This window comes from Solanum pennellii, chromosome 3, assembly GCF_001406875.1.
Source record: "Solanum pennellii chromosome 3, SPENNV200".
In the NCBI taxonomy this organism is placed as follows: Eukaryota; Viridiplantae; Streptophyta; class Magnoliopsida; order Solanales; family Solanaceae; genus Solanum; species Solanum pennellii.
In genome coordinates, this window is record NC_028639.1 from 68,323,320 (window position 1) to 68,340,389 (window position 17,070).

The window sequence follows — 17,070 nt, forward strand, 5'->3', positions numbered from 1 at the left end:
CTTTACCCTGGTTGTCTCTATTAGGTATTTATCTACTTCATCTTTTTGTCTGCTCAGTGCTATACGTATCTGAAAAGTATTGGTCAATCCTTAATGAAACAAAAAATACTACTTTACCTATAACATAATGTTTGATGAAATAGCTCCAAGAATTGCAACAAAAGTTACCCACATGTAATTATATTAAATGAGACAAAATTTATATTATTATTTATTAACTTTAATTTGTTGCCGATAATTGCACAATAGCGACAACGATTAGATGGGAGTTCATTTAATTATTATTATTATTTTGAAGAAAAAAAACGACATATATAAAAGTCAAGCAAATAAGATAAAAAGTTGGGGTCTTCATCTTCTAAAGTAATTTTTATTTTACTCCCTCTATATATATATTCATAAGAATACCACCACTTAGTAATTAAATTTTAAAAAGTCATACAATTAATAATGATTTCGTTTAGACAATCCAATCAAATTTATGTGGATTCATATTGTACTTTGATTGATGATTCTTTTCTATCATAACTAGAGTAGTAGTACTTAATAATGAATTAAAACTTTAACAACACAAAAATAGATTAACATCAAATTTTACATCAAATCGCGTAATTTTTTTATAAATTAATAAGTTATAATAAAAATGATTATTATTTAAAAATACTAAATCATGCTACAATAAGTTTTATAACTATTAGTTATATGACTAAATATTAAAGAAAATTAAAATTAGATTATGTATTTTAATTGTCTAAACCAATATAAAATCAAAGAACAAATATTCAATATTATTGTCATTCTTAGAATTAATTTTTTTTTTGTATCAGTATTAATTTGATTTTTTGATTTTAATTTTATTATAATTACCAACGTATGTGGATTATAAGCTTTATGGAACCATTCAAAATTATAAGTTTCAAACTTGAAATTTGTTAATTTTAATACCAGTCCTTATAGTTATTTAAAAATAATAACTAGTTGAGTTGTATCTGATTAATGGAGAAATTTATTCACTGCCCTTCCATTACAATGATAAGAAGATGTTGAGTTATCAAACAATCTAAACTTTTTTTAAAATTATGCTACACAACTAAATAGAGCTTAAATATATATACTTGCAGTGCAAGCTTACCATCACTTTCAATTTTTTTTTTTGTTTTATTTATTTTCATTTCTTATTCTTTCTCAGTTGCCAAGTCAAATACGCAGGAAATCGAGGCTGTTAAGAGCACAAGTCATGTCAAGTACTCCATTTGTTTTAAAAATAATGACTCTATTTTCTTTTTAGTTTGTTTAAAAAAAATTCTTTTTTTTTGCAACGCTTTAACTTTAACTTTACACGTGATATGTTTAAGACCATAAGATTAAAGGACATTTTGGTATATTTAACATAACTATATATTAGAACCACAAGATTAAAAAGTCTTATTTCTTTTCTTAAACTCTGTTCCAAGTCAAACTAGGCTAATCTTTTTGAAACGAAGGGAGTACTATTTATTGGCTTAATGACTAACAAATAATGTGTCTCAACTTTTAGGGCATGCTTAATTGTATTCTCAAAAACTAGCTTTCGTTCTAAAACACTTAATTAATTTCATAGTCGAAAAAGTTGGTTATTATCTCTAACAATATAGGATAATAATCAATTTTTAATCAAGCAAGCCGATGAATTATCTTAATTTATCCAACCAAACAATTATATCCATGTCTTGATACAACATTTTTGTGCTAAAAAAAGTAGTACTAGTTGTAAGAATTGAAAGTACTCATTACTCGAATAATTAAAGTAATTAGGAAGTACAGAATACTTAACCAAATTCAACCTTAATTAATCCATTTATTATAAGAGAATTCCTTTAAAATATTTCACCCACTATAACCATAAAAGTGATTTCAAAGATCTCTGTAAATTTACAACACATATATATACCTCTCCCGTGATAAAAGAAATATTACGTATATAATTCTCTTTTTGATATATAAATTTTTTTCAATCATTCTAATTTCCATATTGAAACCTTCATTCTCAAACGTGTTCGAATTTATTATTGGGCTTTTGAACCCCATCGATATTGAGACAAATTCTATATATGATTGAATTTAATTTGTTGCCGATAATGGCATAATAACATATTTTTGAAAAAAAGGACCATAGATGGAAGTTCATTTAATTATTATAAAAGTTAGTATCTTTCATTTTCTTTTTAAGTAATTTATCAAATGAGACGAAATTTATATTATTATTTATTAACTTTAATTTGTTGTAGCGACAATTTGGGAAAGAACGATTATATTGGAGTTCATTTAATTATTATTATTAGGAAGAAAAAAAGGATTTTTTTGGTAGAAAAAAAAGAAGAGAAAAACTTGATATAAAAGTTAAGCAAATAAGAGATAAAAGTTAGGTTCTCCATTTTTAAAGTACTTTTGACCACCACTTATTAATTACTCCCTCCTTTCGCAAATATTTGACTGGTAAAAATAGATCTCCAAGATTAATTATTAAGTTTAATAATTAAAAAATAATTAATTGTTTTTTTGATTCTGTCCTTAATAATTACTCTATTTTGTTCAATTGAAAAATTATAGACTTTTGATGTTCTTGCTATAGACTTTTGATGTTTTTACTATAGTAGAGATATATTAGTCAAATTACATCTTATATTAAATTTTCCTAAAGGAGTATGCATAACTTTACGACAAAAAATTGTGGATGGAGGGAGTAAATTTAAAAAGCTCATCCAATTGATCATGGTTTCGACAATCATATCAAATTACGTGGATTCATATATTTTGATTGATGATTCTTTTCAATCATAGTTAGAGTAGTACTTAATAATGGATTGAAACTTTGACAACACAATAATGGATATATCATTATATGACTAAACGTCTTCAGTTTCTACACCACACTTTCATTAAAAAACGAGGCATCTTCCAAGAAAAAAGAAATAAAAAATGATATTAAATTTTATTGCATACTTATCTGGATAGATTTGACCCCATGTGAGATCTAGAAAAAGATAATTTTGTAAATTCTAAAAATAGTAATATTGTAATTAATTATAATTTAGTAATTAGTTTTCTTTTACAATTGATAGTATAACATTTCTTGTATAATAGAAACAAATACATGTAAATTATTATAGGTTATATAAAACAATACAAATGTTTTGTCTCTCTTGTGTTTTGAAACTTTTTTCAATATAATCATTTATTACCTTAACTATCAAAATTCAAAATTATTCTAAAAGTATTTTCAAATAAAAATAAAGATTTCATTTACAACATCATTTTTTTACGATACAATATTTTGTAATACTTTTAATTACAAAAAATAACATTATAGTGATTGTTACTTTAGATGACATTTAAAGTTAAGATAATATTTTTAAAATTTAATTATTAGATAATCTAATTAATTTGAGCTTAAATGTTTAATAAAACATCAAATTTTATTATCAACATTTCGATGGTATTACATCTACAATAAAATTTCAAATATATATGCATAATAATTAGTAAGAGATTAACGCCAAATTATTAAGAAAATTTTAACTAATAGCCCCAATAAATGCGTATTCTTCTTAGGATATCTATTTTCCTCCAGTGTTAATACGGTTCTTAGCCCTGCTTGTCTCTATTAGGTATTTATCTACTTCATCTTTTTGTTTGCTAAGTGCTTTTGGGATTAGATACGTATCTAAAAAACTAAAAAAGTATTGGTCGAATCCTTAATGAAACAAAAAGTAATATTCTACCATATAGTATAAGAGAATATTGTTATGTGGCAAAATGAATTTGACTTATTGGTACGTTTCAGTACCTGCCCCATTTTCGGTGCTGAGAAATAGAATATGTCTTGTTGGTTAGATTTCATGTCATAAATCTAAATAGGTATTTAAACGTCATAAGAGATTTGTGATGATGAATAAATAAATAATGACTCATGAATTAACAGAGGTATTTAAATATCGTATGATAATTGTGATAATGAATAAATAAAAAATGACTCGTGAAATAAGAGTGGATTAAATAAATCACCTCAAACATAATGTTTGATGAAATAGCTCCCAGAATTGCAACAAAAGGATTGATTTATCACGTTAAAAAAAATAACGATTAGTGGCAATAAATAGACATATTAACAATAACAAAAATAACGTTTAGCGGCAATAAATAGACATATTAAAAAAAGTTTTAAATTTTTTTCCAGAATTAGTTAGTATCATTAGATTCAATGTCACTAAAGACTTTAAGAACGTATATAAAAAGTGTTAATTATCAATAAAAATATATATATTTTTATGACAATTGCTATTAATTGTAGTTAATGATGCTTTCGCATTAAACTTCCAACCTCTCCCGTCACTTTCAGGAAATAGAATAAAAAATCGTCTTTAATTTTAGGGCCCGTTTGAATGGGCTTAATAAAAGCAGCTTTAAAAAAATACTTTTGAAAGTGCTGAAACTTATTTTTAAAATAAGCAGTTATGCGTTTGGATAAAAGTGCTGAAGTTAAAAAAAAAATTGTTGATGTGTTTGGCAAATAAGTAAGATAAACAACTTTTTAAATCAAAATGTCTGAAATACCCTTAAAAGCTGTTAACATAATAAAAGTTAATTAATTTATATTTTATAGCTATAAATAATTATATTTTGCTATCATTCACTAATTTCTTTCTCATCACAAAGTATTTATAAAAGGAATATAAACTTATTATAGATTTTAAAGATATATAATTTGAATAGATCAAAGAACGATTTAAGATTTTATTTTAGTTTCATCCATAAGTAATAATAATTGTCTATCATTCACATATTTCTTTATTATCACAAATTATTTATAAGAGGAATATAAATTTTTATTTTAGTTATATGTGCAACTTATTTTACATTTTAATAATATATAATTTGAATAGATCACTTGAAAGATTTAAGATTTTTTTTATTTCCATTCATTAGTAAATGTTATTGTCTATCATCCACATGTGAAAAGGGAAAAATGGAAGAAAGAGATGTTAGGGTTATGTAGGTAATTTGGAGATTGTATAAAAATATTAACGGCAAAAAGGTAAAAATGTGGTCAACTTAAAACAGCTTATAAGTTAAAAAAAAAAAAAGCACCCCTACCCCAGCTTTTAACTTTTGGCTTAAAATAAGTTATTTTAAGTATTGCCAAACAGCTAAATAAGTCAAAAACCAGCTTTTAAGTCAGTTTGACCAGCTTTTAAGCTGAGCCAAACATGCTCTTATTTTGGGGTGAATTTATGTGAAATTCAATATTAAAATATGAAATTAACTTAGTTACTTCTAGATGAGCTTATAAACTAGCATACAAGTGTGATAATTTATTCTCTGTGTTTAATTATATCATTTTGAAGAAGAAGAAAGACTTGGTATAAAAGTAAAGCAAATAAGAGATAAAAAGTTAGGGTATTCATTTTTCTAAGTACTTTATTTTACTCCCTCTATATATTCATAAGTATACCACCACTTAGTAATTAAATTTTAAAAAGTCATCCAATCAATAATGGTTTCGTTAAGACAATCATATCAAATTATGTGGATTCATGTACTTTGATTGATGATTCTTTTCAATCATAACTAGATTAGTGCTTTATAATGAAATTGAAATGTCATTTATTTTCTGCAACGCACTTTCATATATAGTATTTGTACGTAATTTTTGAGAATAATATAAATTTCAATCCATTCTACTATGTTTTTCTTCTTTATTTCATAATAACCATCTTAATTAGATTGAAGTCATTGAACAATATTAATTTTCTCAAAATTAGCTTATTATTATTTTTGGTAGGTTCTCAAAATCAACTTATTATATTTAAAAAGCATAATCTTGACGTAGAAAAATGCAAGTAATTGAAAAAACCAGTTTTCTAGTCCAAGTCAGGCCGCAAAGTAAGACTTCCCACTCCTAAATAGTAATTCAGATTCCTCAGCCATGATTTGCAGTACATATCTTTTTTATTGAAGAAACAATAATTTCATCGCTTACAAAGCACAAGACGTACGTTATAAAATTTTAATTTTTCATTTTATTGTATATTTGAGAGTTGATTTTTAAATATATAACTCAAATTTTTAAATTTGAAGTTAGAACTCAGGCAAACTGAAGCAATATGAATTTTTTTTATTTATTTCTATTATATTTTGTTTGAAAACACTTTTTTTAAAATCTAATTACCCCCGCCAAACATCAAATATCTCTTTTCGTCTTAACGTTCTACTCCTTCCGTTCTTTTTTAAAAAAAGATCTGATTTAATTTTTAAAGAATGATCTTTTCCTTTTTTGGCAATATTTTAACTTTAACTTTCCACGTGACATGTTTAAGACCATAAGATCAAAGGGCATTTTGATACTTGACATAATTTTAATTAGAACCACAAGATTAAATTTTTTTTCTTTTCTTAAACTCCATTTTAATTTAAATTAGACCATCCTTTTTAAAACGAAAAAAATATTATTTACGATATTTTTATTATTATATATTATTGGACTCTATTCATTTTTCTTTCTATCTTTTTTTTTTAGAACCCAAGAAGTATCACAAGGCATATGTTTAAGAAGTGAGATTATAAAAATATACTTGCGGTTAAAGAATGACAAAATTTTTATATTAATAATTAATGAGATGAGTGAACTCCTTATAGGGCTTGAACAATTCTTCTCCCTTTGAGTTAACTTTTAAAGTGTGAGTTATACTTAAAAATCTAATTTCACACACGTCCCATGTGCTTAAAAAGTAAGAACTACTGTTAGATTTCCCATAACTTTCGTTAGATAACATAATCTATTACTAAAGAATTTTATTCTGGTGGGCCACATTAAACGTGAGTTATTTTCTGGGTAATTTATCATCTTCCCGTCTAATTAAATGGTTTAGATGGCTAACGTGTCCGCCAAACTCATGACAAAATGATTAAATGTTTTGCTAATGACATCATAAATTTGGAATTAGATATGTATCTAAATTACTTTACTATAATATGAGAGAATATTGTTACGTGGCTAGATTATAAAGTGCAGCCGCAAAATATACTGACCAATTGGTATCTGTAGGTAACGGTGAGAGAAATAGAATGTGTGACCATGATTAGATTTCATGTCATAAATTTCAACAGTTACGCATTTAAATTATGTGAGAGAATTAAGATTAATGATAAACTAAAATTAATAATGACTCATTAAAGAAATTGCCTAAAACAATTATGGAGATAAAAGATAAAAAAATTTAAATCAGACTTTAAGTTGACTCATACTATTTTAAGTTTCGCCCTAATTTCCATTTACAATTAGTTTTACTAACGTCGTTTTCCAATGATTAATGGGAAAAAGTGTGATATACCCCTCAACTTTGTTATTTGGAGCTGATACACCCCTCTTTATAAAAGTGGCTCACATATGCCCTTACCGTTATACAAACGGCTCACATATACCCCTGCCGTTACAAAATGGCTCACATATACCCTTCATTTAACGGAAGTTAAAAAAATTAGTTTTACATTTATATTTCTTACTTCTAATTTTTAAAAAAATTATATAGAGGTATACATGATTCTTCTATCAAAGTTCAAGGTATATTTTAATTTTTTTCATACATAAATTATTTTTTGACTTCTTTTATTATAATTATTTGAATTTCTTATTCTTATTCTTATTTTATATTTTTCTTTCATTCCTTAGTTTAAAAAAAAATTAAACTATTTTTTTGTGTCTATTGTAATTTAATTTCGTATTCGAAGAAAAAATTTGGTCATCTACAATAAGTTTTACAAGAATATTAGTGAAACATAAATAAATTTGATTATCAAAATAATAATTATAAATTAGTCATTGAAACAAAAAAAAGTCAAAAAAAATATGTTTGAGGAGGATTAAATTTACTCATATGGGATTATACTTTTTAGAAAAAAATAATAAAAATTTAGATTAAAATTCTATTTTTTTTCATTTCCGTTAAAGAAAAAGGGTATATGTGAGCCATTTGTTTACTAGTAGGGGTATATATGAGCCACTTTCATAACAAGGGGTATATCAGCTCTAAATGACAAAGTTGAGGGGTATATCAGACCATTTTCCAATGATTAATTAGGACGTCGGTGTAAACACAATGTTCTTCATGAAAATTTGCCAAGAAATGGAACAATTTAACCATCCGACTAAACGTAATAATGCTCCTTCCCCAGCTTCCAAACCTTTTATTTCTTTACTAATTTATTTTTTTTGTGTGTGTGAGCGTGTACACGTGTTAATGTTATTTTTAAAAAATTATTGAAAGAAATTTATGTGCTTGTATTGTAGAAAGCGGGTGAGTGAGGGTAATGAAAGGACATTGATTCCTTTGACTAGCTAACAAACAACTTCCATTATGTAGAAAAACAGACTATTAGTAATGTTCACACTACTTATAACAACGCCTATCTATTATTTTGGATTTGTCTACCTAATTTTTTATTCCGGTTACACTGTTACAATTAAACTAAACACTCCATCCTACCCAATTTTTTTTCATTTAATTTGCTCTCAAAAGAAGGATTGTAATAATTAATAAGCCTTTTATGACATGATTATTCCACTATAAGCATTTTTTTCCAAAGAAAAATGTGGAATTGGCCACCCTACTCTATAGTAACGGCGTTTAAGCCGTTGATACACAAGCGTCTTCTAAGTAAATACATAGGAAAAAGAGAGGTACATACACACAACAGTACCCAACCTCCCTTTAAAAAAACATAATTTAGTGAAGTGTATATATATTTTAGTTCATTTGCCCTACAGAATCATATAGTAGATTATTATTATAGCATTCTTTTTGTTTTTTTTTCTATTTATCCGAAGATCATAGTTGATGGCGGTAGACATGTTTGAAGAAGGAAACTCAACCTCACATACTGAAACAACAAATTCTAACACTCCTCCTTTTACCAGGTAACAAAATTAAATTACACATCTTTTTTTTTTTCCACATTATAATCGGATCAAAACATTGGTTATAATTTGTTGATGTTATTCATCAAATCCCAAATACGTTTTCATTTTTGGTATGGTAAAATGTGTACTATAGCAAGAGACCTTTTTTTTTTTTTGGTCTTGTTGTTCAGGAAAAAGAACAACTTTTTAATTAGTGGTTATATATTTATATCATAACTGAAAAGTTGTACATGTGATGCATTTGTTTGCATAGAAATATTGAACAATAGTGTTGACTAAGTCATTTTAATTTCTGGTGTTTTATTGGATCTCCATTGTTTCTTTCTGCAGACTCCTACAGATTTCGGTCGCCTTTCTGCTAGCTTTGTGGTCCGCTTTTCCGGTGAGTTATAAATATTTTCGATTCTTTATTAGTACGGATTCAATTTTTTTTTGTGTGTTAATTAGTTTGTGTTAAGAATTTTCATATCGAAAAAGGGATTTATTCTCTTTTTTGTCAAACTAGCTTTGGGATTGAGTTAATCCAAATCCACGTTTTCTTTCTTTCACCAATTAAATTTGATGGGATTATGTTGGTTCATAAATATCCATTTGCTTAATTAGCATATATGGATAATATTACCCGTTTGGAGTTCAAGATTTGTAGTTTGATTGGCTGCAAATATAATTAGCTCGATGTTTCTGTAAATTCTTCGCATGTTTTTCACCCAGAGTTGTCGATAAACGTTGATATATGTTCTAATTTATGTAATACATTTCAAATTTTGAGATTCAAATAAGTGACTGTAAAATTTTTATATATATAAATTATATTTAACAAAGATTGAAGATTTTATATCTAAATTTCTGTTCAAATTTAAATTATTTGACTCTTAAAAACAAAATTAGTCAAGTAAATTGAAAATGGGAGTATAATTTTTTTGAGTGGAACAAAATGAATGAACTCTTGAATAATTCCCAGATCTGGTTGGGTTTTTATTAATATAACTGCATATGGCATTTTTTGGTTGGTGTTCATATATGTCTATTACAAAGGCCTCTTTTGGTATATGGTTGGAAAGAAATTAATCTTTTCTTGAACACAATATCTATATTTTTGGATATCTACTAGATTTTTTTTTAATGGAGAAAAGGGCATCAATTTTATGTAAACTTAAAAGGGAAATCAATTAATCTAATCAATTGTAGATTAACCTAAAAAAAAAAAAAGGTAAAAACCAAAAGGGGAAAAAAAGAAAAGAAGGATGAAACACTGAATGCAAAATCTACTAAAAGCAAAAAGGTGAAATAGACTGACGCCGCTGTCGTCCCGTCGTAAACATTCTTAGGAAAATGCATAATAAGAATATTTTGTTTCCAATGTTCTTTCGTCGATTATTTTATAATAAATTACGATAAGTGAATATTAAGACGTTCATTAAATTTTAAATATTTGGATAAAATAATTGAGATGTTGAATTCCCTCAAAATCTGAATTTACAAAATATTATCTTTATTAAAAACTTTATAAATAATTAATAAAATATTTCGAGAAAATTAGTCAAAGTGATTTTTAATTGTCAATTGGAAATGGTTTTGGCTGATGTGATGGTTGTGGATAGTATAGTTGGTGGTGATGTTTGATATGGTAAAAAACGGCCGCGGCAACAATATTAATAGATAATTGTAGTGGATGATCGCTAATAGGGATGGTTAATGTAATGGAGGTTAGCGATATATTTTGATAGTACGTTGATGATGGAGATGATTGTAGATAATGATTTGATGATTGTTATAATGATGATGACTAGGTAGTGATTATGATGATTTTAAATAATGATTAGTGGTTTTGACAAATGAATATAATAATTATCAGCAACAACGATAGTAGAGACTAGTGACTTAGATGACAGTTGTGCATATAAAAATAATATATGATAATTGATAATAGTGAACGATGATGACTAAAAATGACTGTTGTGCATATAAAAATAATACATGATAATTGATAATAGTAAACGATGGTGGCAATCATTAGTAGTATAAGTAGATAGAAATCTTAAGGAGGAGATGGGAGAATTAATAGTGAAAGTGATTAGAGAAAAGTATTATTTTAATTACTAAATAATATTATTTTTAAAAATACCCCTAATGTGTGGCTTGATGTTTGTGCACATGCTAAACACGGAGATGTGATTTTGTTCTGAATGGGGATCTATGCGTTAAATTTGACAAGATTTAAAAATGAATTAATGAGAAGATGTGGTAGTTAGGAGAATAATTTTTCATTGGTAGAAAAGTTAAACATAACACATTTTAAAGGTGAAATTTAAGTAAACAATAAACTGGTTTCACAAGGTAAATCTTGACATTTTGAGATATTGTGATGTCATGGATAACATCAATAGGAAGAATTCACTCCTATGAATAGTAGCTCCTAATTCATTTATAATACACCTCTCACTTGTCTTCTCATCTCCTAAGGCATTTGTTTTTTTTTCTCTTGTACTATTTCACTTATACTCTTTTGGAGTGCAATAAATATTGGTTTGTTGTGTCCGAGGAGTAGGCAAAAAAAAACAAAAGTTTGCCGAACCTCGTTAATTCCTGGTGTTCTTTTTGTTGTTGTCTCATTTACTATTTATTAGCTATCTTGAGATACAGTAATTGTGATTCCATCACTTTCTATATATTCGGCTTCCGTAACACTATGTTCTATTATGATATCATGCATGTTAAAGAGTGATTATCTAAAAACGGTAAGTTATCATAGATAATAAACCTTTATTAATTACTTTATTATATAACAATTCAATACACAAAAGCTCATTAATTCATCAAAACAAATGCATGTATATCAATAGCTGACTATTCAATCAATATTTTATAGATTCAGGTGGAGGATGAATCTCACGGTGAATTGGAAGAAATTTTGACTGATCAGAACAGGTGAGAAACAAAGAGCTATTAGGAATGATTTTCAGAATCACTATTACCATTTACCAGTACTGCTTTTAATCATGTAGTGATTTTTTTATACAATTTAATGTGACTTACTACCATGTTATAGCAAATTGCGTATCATATATTTTAGGTTACTAAACCATACGTGTTATACCGTCAATGCATAGAACTTAATCTCAATATAATTTGAAGTAAAACATTGATGACAGAGAGGAAAATTATAATCACATAACTTGTACAATAATTTAGTATTAATTGATATAACTGTTTTTTCATAAACAACTTCTCTACATTCAAAAGGCAGGAGTAAAGTCTGTGTACTAAGTAACTTAGACCCTTAAAACTTTCATTGCTTCTGTAATTTCATGTTGTATCTGAGATTAAACTATATTCAACATATAAAACAGGATCAATTCCCAGAAGAAACTCGATCCTTGTGAATCGAGATGTTTATGTTTGAAGTTCTCACAAGAGATTGCCCCATTGGTATTTACCGGAGAGTGTATTTTTCCCAATGGTACCAAATTGGAATTGGTTGATGCTGCTACAGGACAACAAGTGAGACATGGGCCCCTAGCCTCATCAGCACAAATTGAAATATGTGTACTTAATGATGAAAATTGGACAATTGAAGAACTAAATAGTCATATTATGGTGCAAACAAGAGGGTGTGACCAAAATCCATATCTTAGGTTGGAAGGAGGCGTTGTTTCTGTCAACGAAATTAAATTCAAACATACTCCAAAGCATATGAAGAAGTTGGACGTCGTAAAGCTAGGAGCAAGGGTTGTCGATGAACCTAAAGTGATAGAGGCCGTGACAGGACCCTTTACAGTCAAGGATCAACGTTTAAGTGAGTGTTATATTTCTACTTAATTACCTTTAATAAACTAAATAATGATTCAGTTTGAGTTATGGTTTTCACAGAAAGCAAGAAGCGGTACCCTCCATCACCAACGGATCATGTATGGAGTCTAGAGCATATTTGCAAATACGGTGCTTTCCATAAGCGGTTGACTGAAAGCGTTATCAAAACAGTGGAGGATTTCCTAATTGAACTCCAAAACAATCCTCAGAGGCTACGCCATGTAAGTAGTTTCTAATTCTCCGTTTAAGAACATTCAAAGTTGAGTGACTTTCTGGGAGAAGAGTGCATGGTTGAGTGATCATCTAAAATATCATCTCTGTGCAACTTGTGATATTTTGTGGTGGACCTACACGTACTTAATTCCCTGCATCTGGATCTGTTTATCTCAATTTACTGATAGTATTTCTCCAGGTTTCTGCCTTAAGATAGTTAATATAGTTTTTGTGACTGTAGATCCTTGGCAGAAGCATGTCCGAAAATTATTGGAAAAAAGTTACAACGCATGCTAAGACTTGCAATCTTGATGGAAGGAAGTACTTGTACCATCATCTAGAAACGGAACAAAAATTTACGGTGGCGTTTGATGTTGCTGGTCAGGTGATGTGGTTGGACTCAGGGTGCGGTTTACTTCATTTCAACATGCTTCCTGAAAATCAAAAGGTATGTATCTATCAATTGATTTTCATGTATCTGCTCATCTGTTGGCCCATTTCTAGTTCCCTGCTTCAATTTTGGTTTGACAAACAGGCGTATGCACAAAAGTTAGTGGAAACTGCATTTGCAAACTGGGAAAATGTTGAAAAATCGGACAACGAGATTTCTACTATTGTATCACCCTCTCCGAGGATAGGGGGCATGAGCAGCTGTCACCTGGGAAATTTGGTCACGGTTGACGAATGCCAGTCTTTAGAGTTTCAAAATACTTCAGTGAGTACTACTCTTTCACCAAAATAATTTGCTTATTAGTACTACCCTGAAAATCTATCTGATTTTGCAATGAACTATTTTGCCACGTTTGATTCAGGGAACAACTGAAACTTACCGGAGTGCTGAATGTTCTACTTCTTATGCATTTGTTGACCGGCAATCAGTGTCAGATGAGATGTCTGTTGCTATCACTTCTCCTGGCCATTCAGGTTTTGATCCTTTGGGGTATCAAAATTCCCCCAACGATATCACATCTGCGATTTCAGAATCAGGAGATTGGGAGGAACTTATTCAATATCTTAGTTCTGATGCAATTCAATTTGATGATTTCTCATATAGAGAGCTTGGTCAAACCAACAACTCCGCTGCTGAAACAATTGCAACACAGTTTCATCATCTGCAGCATGGTGTGGCGACGGATCTTTCACAAAACCAATTCATGGTTTCAGAAAATGTGCACAATGAAGATAGCACAAATACTAATCAACAACGCCCAATGAACAACGTTTCGATTGTTCAAGAGGCCTCTACGTGCAAAGACAAGTACAAGAAGATTTGGATCAAAATAACTAGCATAGTGAAATGGTTAGCACTGAACAGGTTTGTTAAACTTAAAAAGGTCCGTATGAGCAAGAAGCGCAAATTAATTTCCAAATGAGCCACAGCAAAAAACAAGAACCACTGGCTCTGTCCCATTTAGCTATGGTGGAAACCAATCAACAGTCATCAGAGTTCTGTAACGTCTGATGCTAATTTCAGCGCTTATTTTAGCTCATCGCTGAAATTAGTGTTTATGTGTGTGATGTTTATGAATATCTTGTGGTCATGTTTCAACATGAACTATTTGACACACGCTTTACATTTTCATTACGTTTAATTCATGTCAAGATATTTTTCTGTATTTAATCTTTGATATTAGATTCTATTTTCCTTATCATTTTTCAAGACTCAATATTGTTATATCTTTTACCAATGTGACAACGTGAATTGCTCCATCTCAATACTGATTCAACCTAATTAGTGATCTAAAATCAAAAATAAATTAGAGGCCTAGCTTTTAATTTATTTGTATTCCTTTTGATATGCAAACTTAATTTTTTTTTCTTCATTGAATTTTTTTTATTTTTTCTATGGTCTTATATATCACATCAAGATATTTTTTAATTTTATAATCTTAAACATGTTATATAAAAGTTAAATTTAAAAATTGACAATAAATAAAGAAATTCTACTACTAAATAAATGAAAGACAATTTTTTAATTGAAAATGACTTATAATAATTCAACAATTACTAAATGATGAAGCTTTCAAATTTAAGGGCCTAAAATGGATGCCTTATTTTTTTAAAGGAATTTAATTACCTGCACAATATCTCTATCTATATTACATTCAATTTCTATTTGAATATATTCATATTAAATACAAACGTGAAATTAACTTGGGAACTATGTGACATTTAGATAAGATCATAAACTTATGGTATATAAGCGGTCAAAAGGATTTGGCCAAATACATAAGCAGATCCCTAAACTTGTTGGGTTTTTTCTCTCAGGTACTTCAACTATGTCATTGTCCTATTGAATCATTGAATCCCCATAATTTGTTCCGTTTAAACAATCACTGTTGTCTGATGTGGAATCAGATTTATGAGGGGTATTGATAGAGGATACATATGTTGTTCCACAACTCATTAGTCCAATTGATAGTGAAAATGTTCGAGAATAATTGTGTTTTACTTAAGTCATTGAACACATTAGAAAACAAATGAGACTAACACGGTTTGTCTTTATTCCTTCAATCAAAATTATTACAATTCGAACATAGTTGAAGGCATTTACAATAGAAAAACCGATCAAAATCAACCAACAGTGTTTTAAAGAAACAAATTATGGGTGGTTCAATGATTCAATAGAATAATGACGTAGTTGAGGTACCCGAGGGAAAAAACCCAACAAATTTAGGGATCTGTTTATGTATTTGGCCAAAGGATTTGGTGGATCCTTATATTTGTATTATAAAATTTTTATTTAATTTTTTATTAATTAAATCCTTAAATTTAATTAAAAATAATAATTTTTAAATTTTACCACGTGTGTGTAGCTCACTTTCTTTTTAATTGAAAAGAAAACATGTCAAATTCATGTTACTCAAATTAATAACACATCATAATTATGTATTAATTATTTAAAAAGTTATTAATTTATTCCTTTTAAGTAAATTTTTTGTCTCCACTCGTCTTCTACTCGATCCAGCTGTGAAATGGTCAAAATCCGTTGGAGAAAGCTTGATTTTTTTACTAAATTAAGCTATTATATAAAGCAATTTACCAAAATAATACATTTTTTTTAAATTTTATAAAATTATAAATGTATTTCACAGCAATGTTTTAGGGTGTGTTTCGTTTTTTAAAAATTAATAGCGTTAGGTTGATATACGTTACTGTAAGTAACGTTTTACTCCTAAAACGTCACTTAACGTTTTAGGAGTAAAACGTTAGTGTGAGTAACATATATCAATCTAATCCCGTCAACTTTTAAAAAATAAAATATACCCTAAAACGTTACTATGAAATACGTTTATAATAATTTTATAAAAAATTTTAAAAAATATATTATTTTAATAAATTACTTTATATAATAACTTAATTTGGTAAAAACATCGAGAAAGCTGCCAGAGCCACCATTCCACTTGCCGGCAAGACCACAAACACTTTCCTCTTACACGTCTCTGTCTTCCTCTCCTTCGATCACCTTCTACATTTTCCTTCCATTCTTTCTCCGACCTCCACAAATTTAAGCCGCCGCACCACAACTCCGGCGGCCAAACCTCTTCACCCGTCGTTACCAGCTCCTCGCCGCTCATCCGCCTCGTTCTTCCCTTCACTGCCTTTCTTTCTCTGCACCATCAATGATCCCCTGCAGAACACCAAGGACCGCATATCATCGCCGTCTCCGTCGAACCATCAGGAGACACTCCTTGCCGCCTCCGTCCGTCCTATTGATCGTCTAAGGAAAATGAAAGAAAAAAAATGGTGTTCGCTTATTTTTACATGCGTGTATTCACACTTTGTAGCCAATTCAATTATTTTAGGGTGTGTTTGGTATGGAGGAAAATGTTTTCTATCGAAAATGTTTTTCTAGAAAATGTTTTTTTGGAAAACAAGTAGATTTTGGACTTATTTTCTCACGTTTGGTTGGTGAGTAGAAAATATTTTTCGGAAATGATTTTTAGTGTTTGATTTATTAATGAAATTTGTTTTTGAGAGACATTTTTTATTTTTACTTAAGTAAAAAATAATTTATGACATTGAAAATATTTTTTAAAATCAAAATTATTATTATTTTGGGGTGGTGGTGGGGGTGGGGGTGCCCCCCG

The 17,070-nt window shown here is 28.6% G+C and overlaps 1 protein-coding gene across 1 annotated transcript; it reads left to right on the forward strand.

Moving 5' to 3' along the window:
- Positions 1-8,873: 8,873 nt before the first annotated feature.
- Positions 8,874-14,544, forward strand: LOC107014159 (calmodulin-binding protein 60 A-like). The gene is made up of 8 exons (XM_027915640.1): positions 8,874-8,953; positions 9,260-9,338; positions 11,826-11,884; positions 12,307-12,752; positions 12,827-12,987; positions 13,221-13,427; positions 13,515-13,694; positions 13,792-14,544. Exons 1-8 carry the CDS (start codon positions 8,874-8,876, stop codon positions 14,350-14,352), a joined length of 1,773 nt encoding a protein of 590 aa, XP_027771441.1. The 3' UTR covers positions 14,353-14,544.
- Positions 14,545-17,070: the final 2,526 nt, after the last annotated feature.

What these genes read in the sequence shown, in the direction of transcription:
- LOC107014159 (XM_027915640.1), top strand. Translation starts at nt 8,874, where the DNA reads ATGGCGGTAGACATGTTTGAAGAAGGAAACTCAACCTCACATACTGAA. An exon ending in AACACTCCTCCTTTTACCAG is followed by an intron (nt 8,954 to 9,259) that starts GTAACAAAATTA and finishes TCTGGTGTTTTA; the next exon opens with TTGGATCTCCATTGTTTCTT. An exon ending in TGCTTCCTGAAAATCAAAAG is followed by an intron (nt 13,428 to 13,514) that starts GTATGTATCTAT and finishes TTTGACAAACAG; the next exon opens with GCGTATGCACAAAAGTTAGT.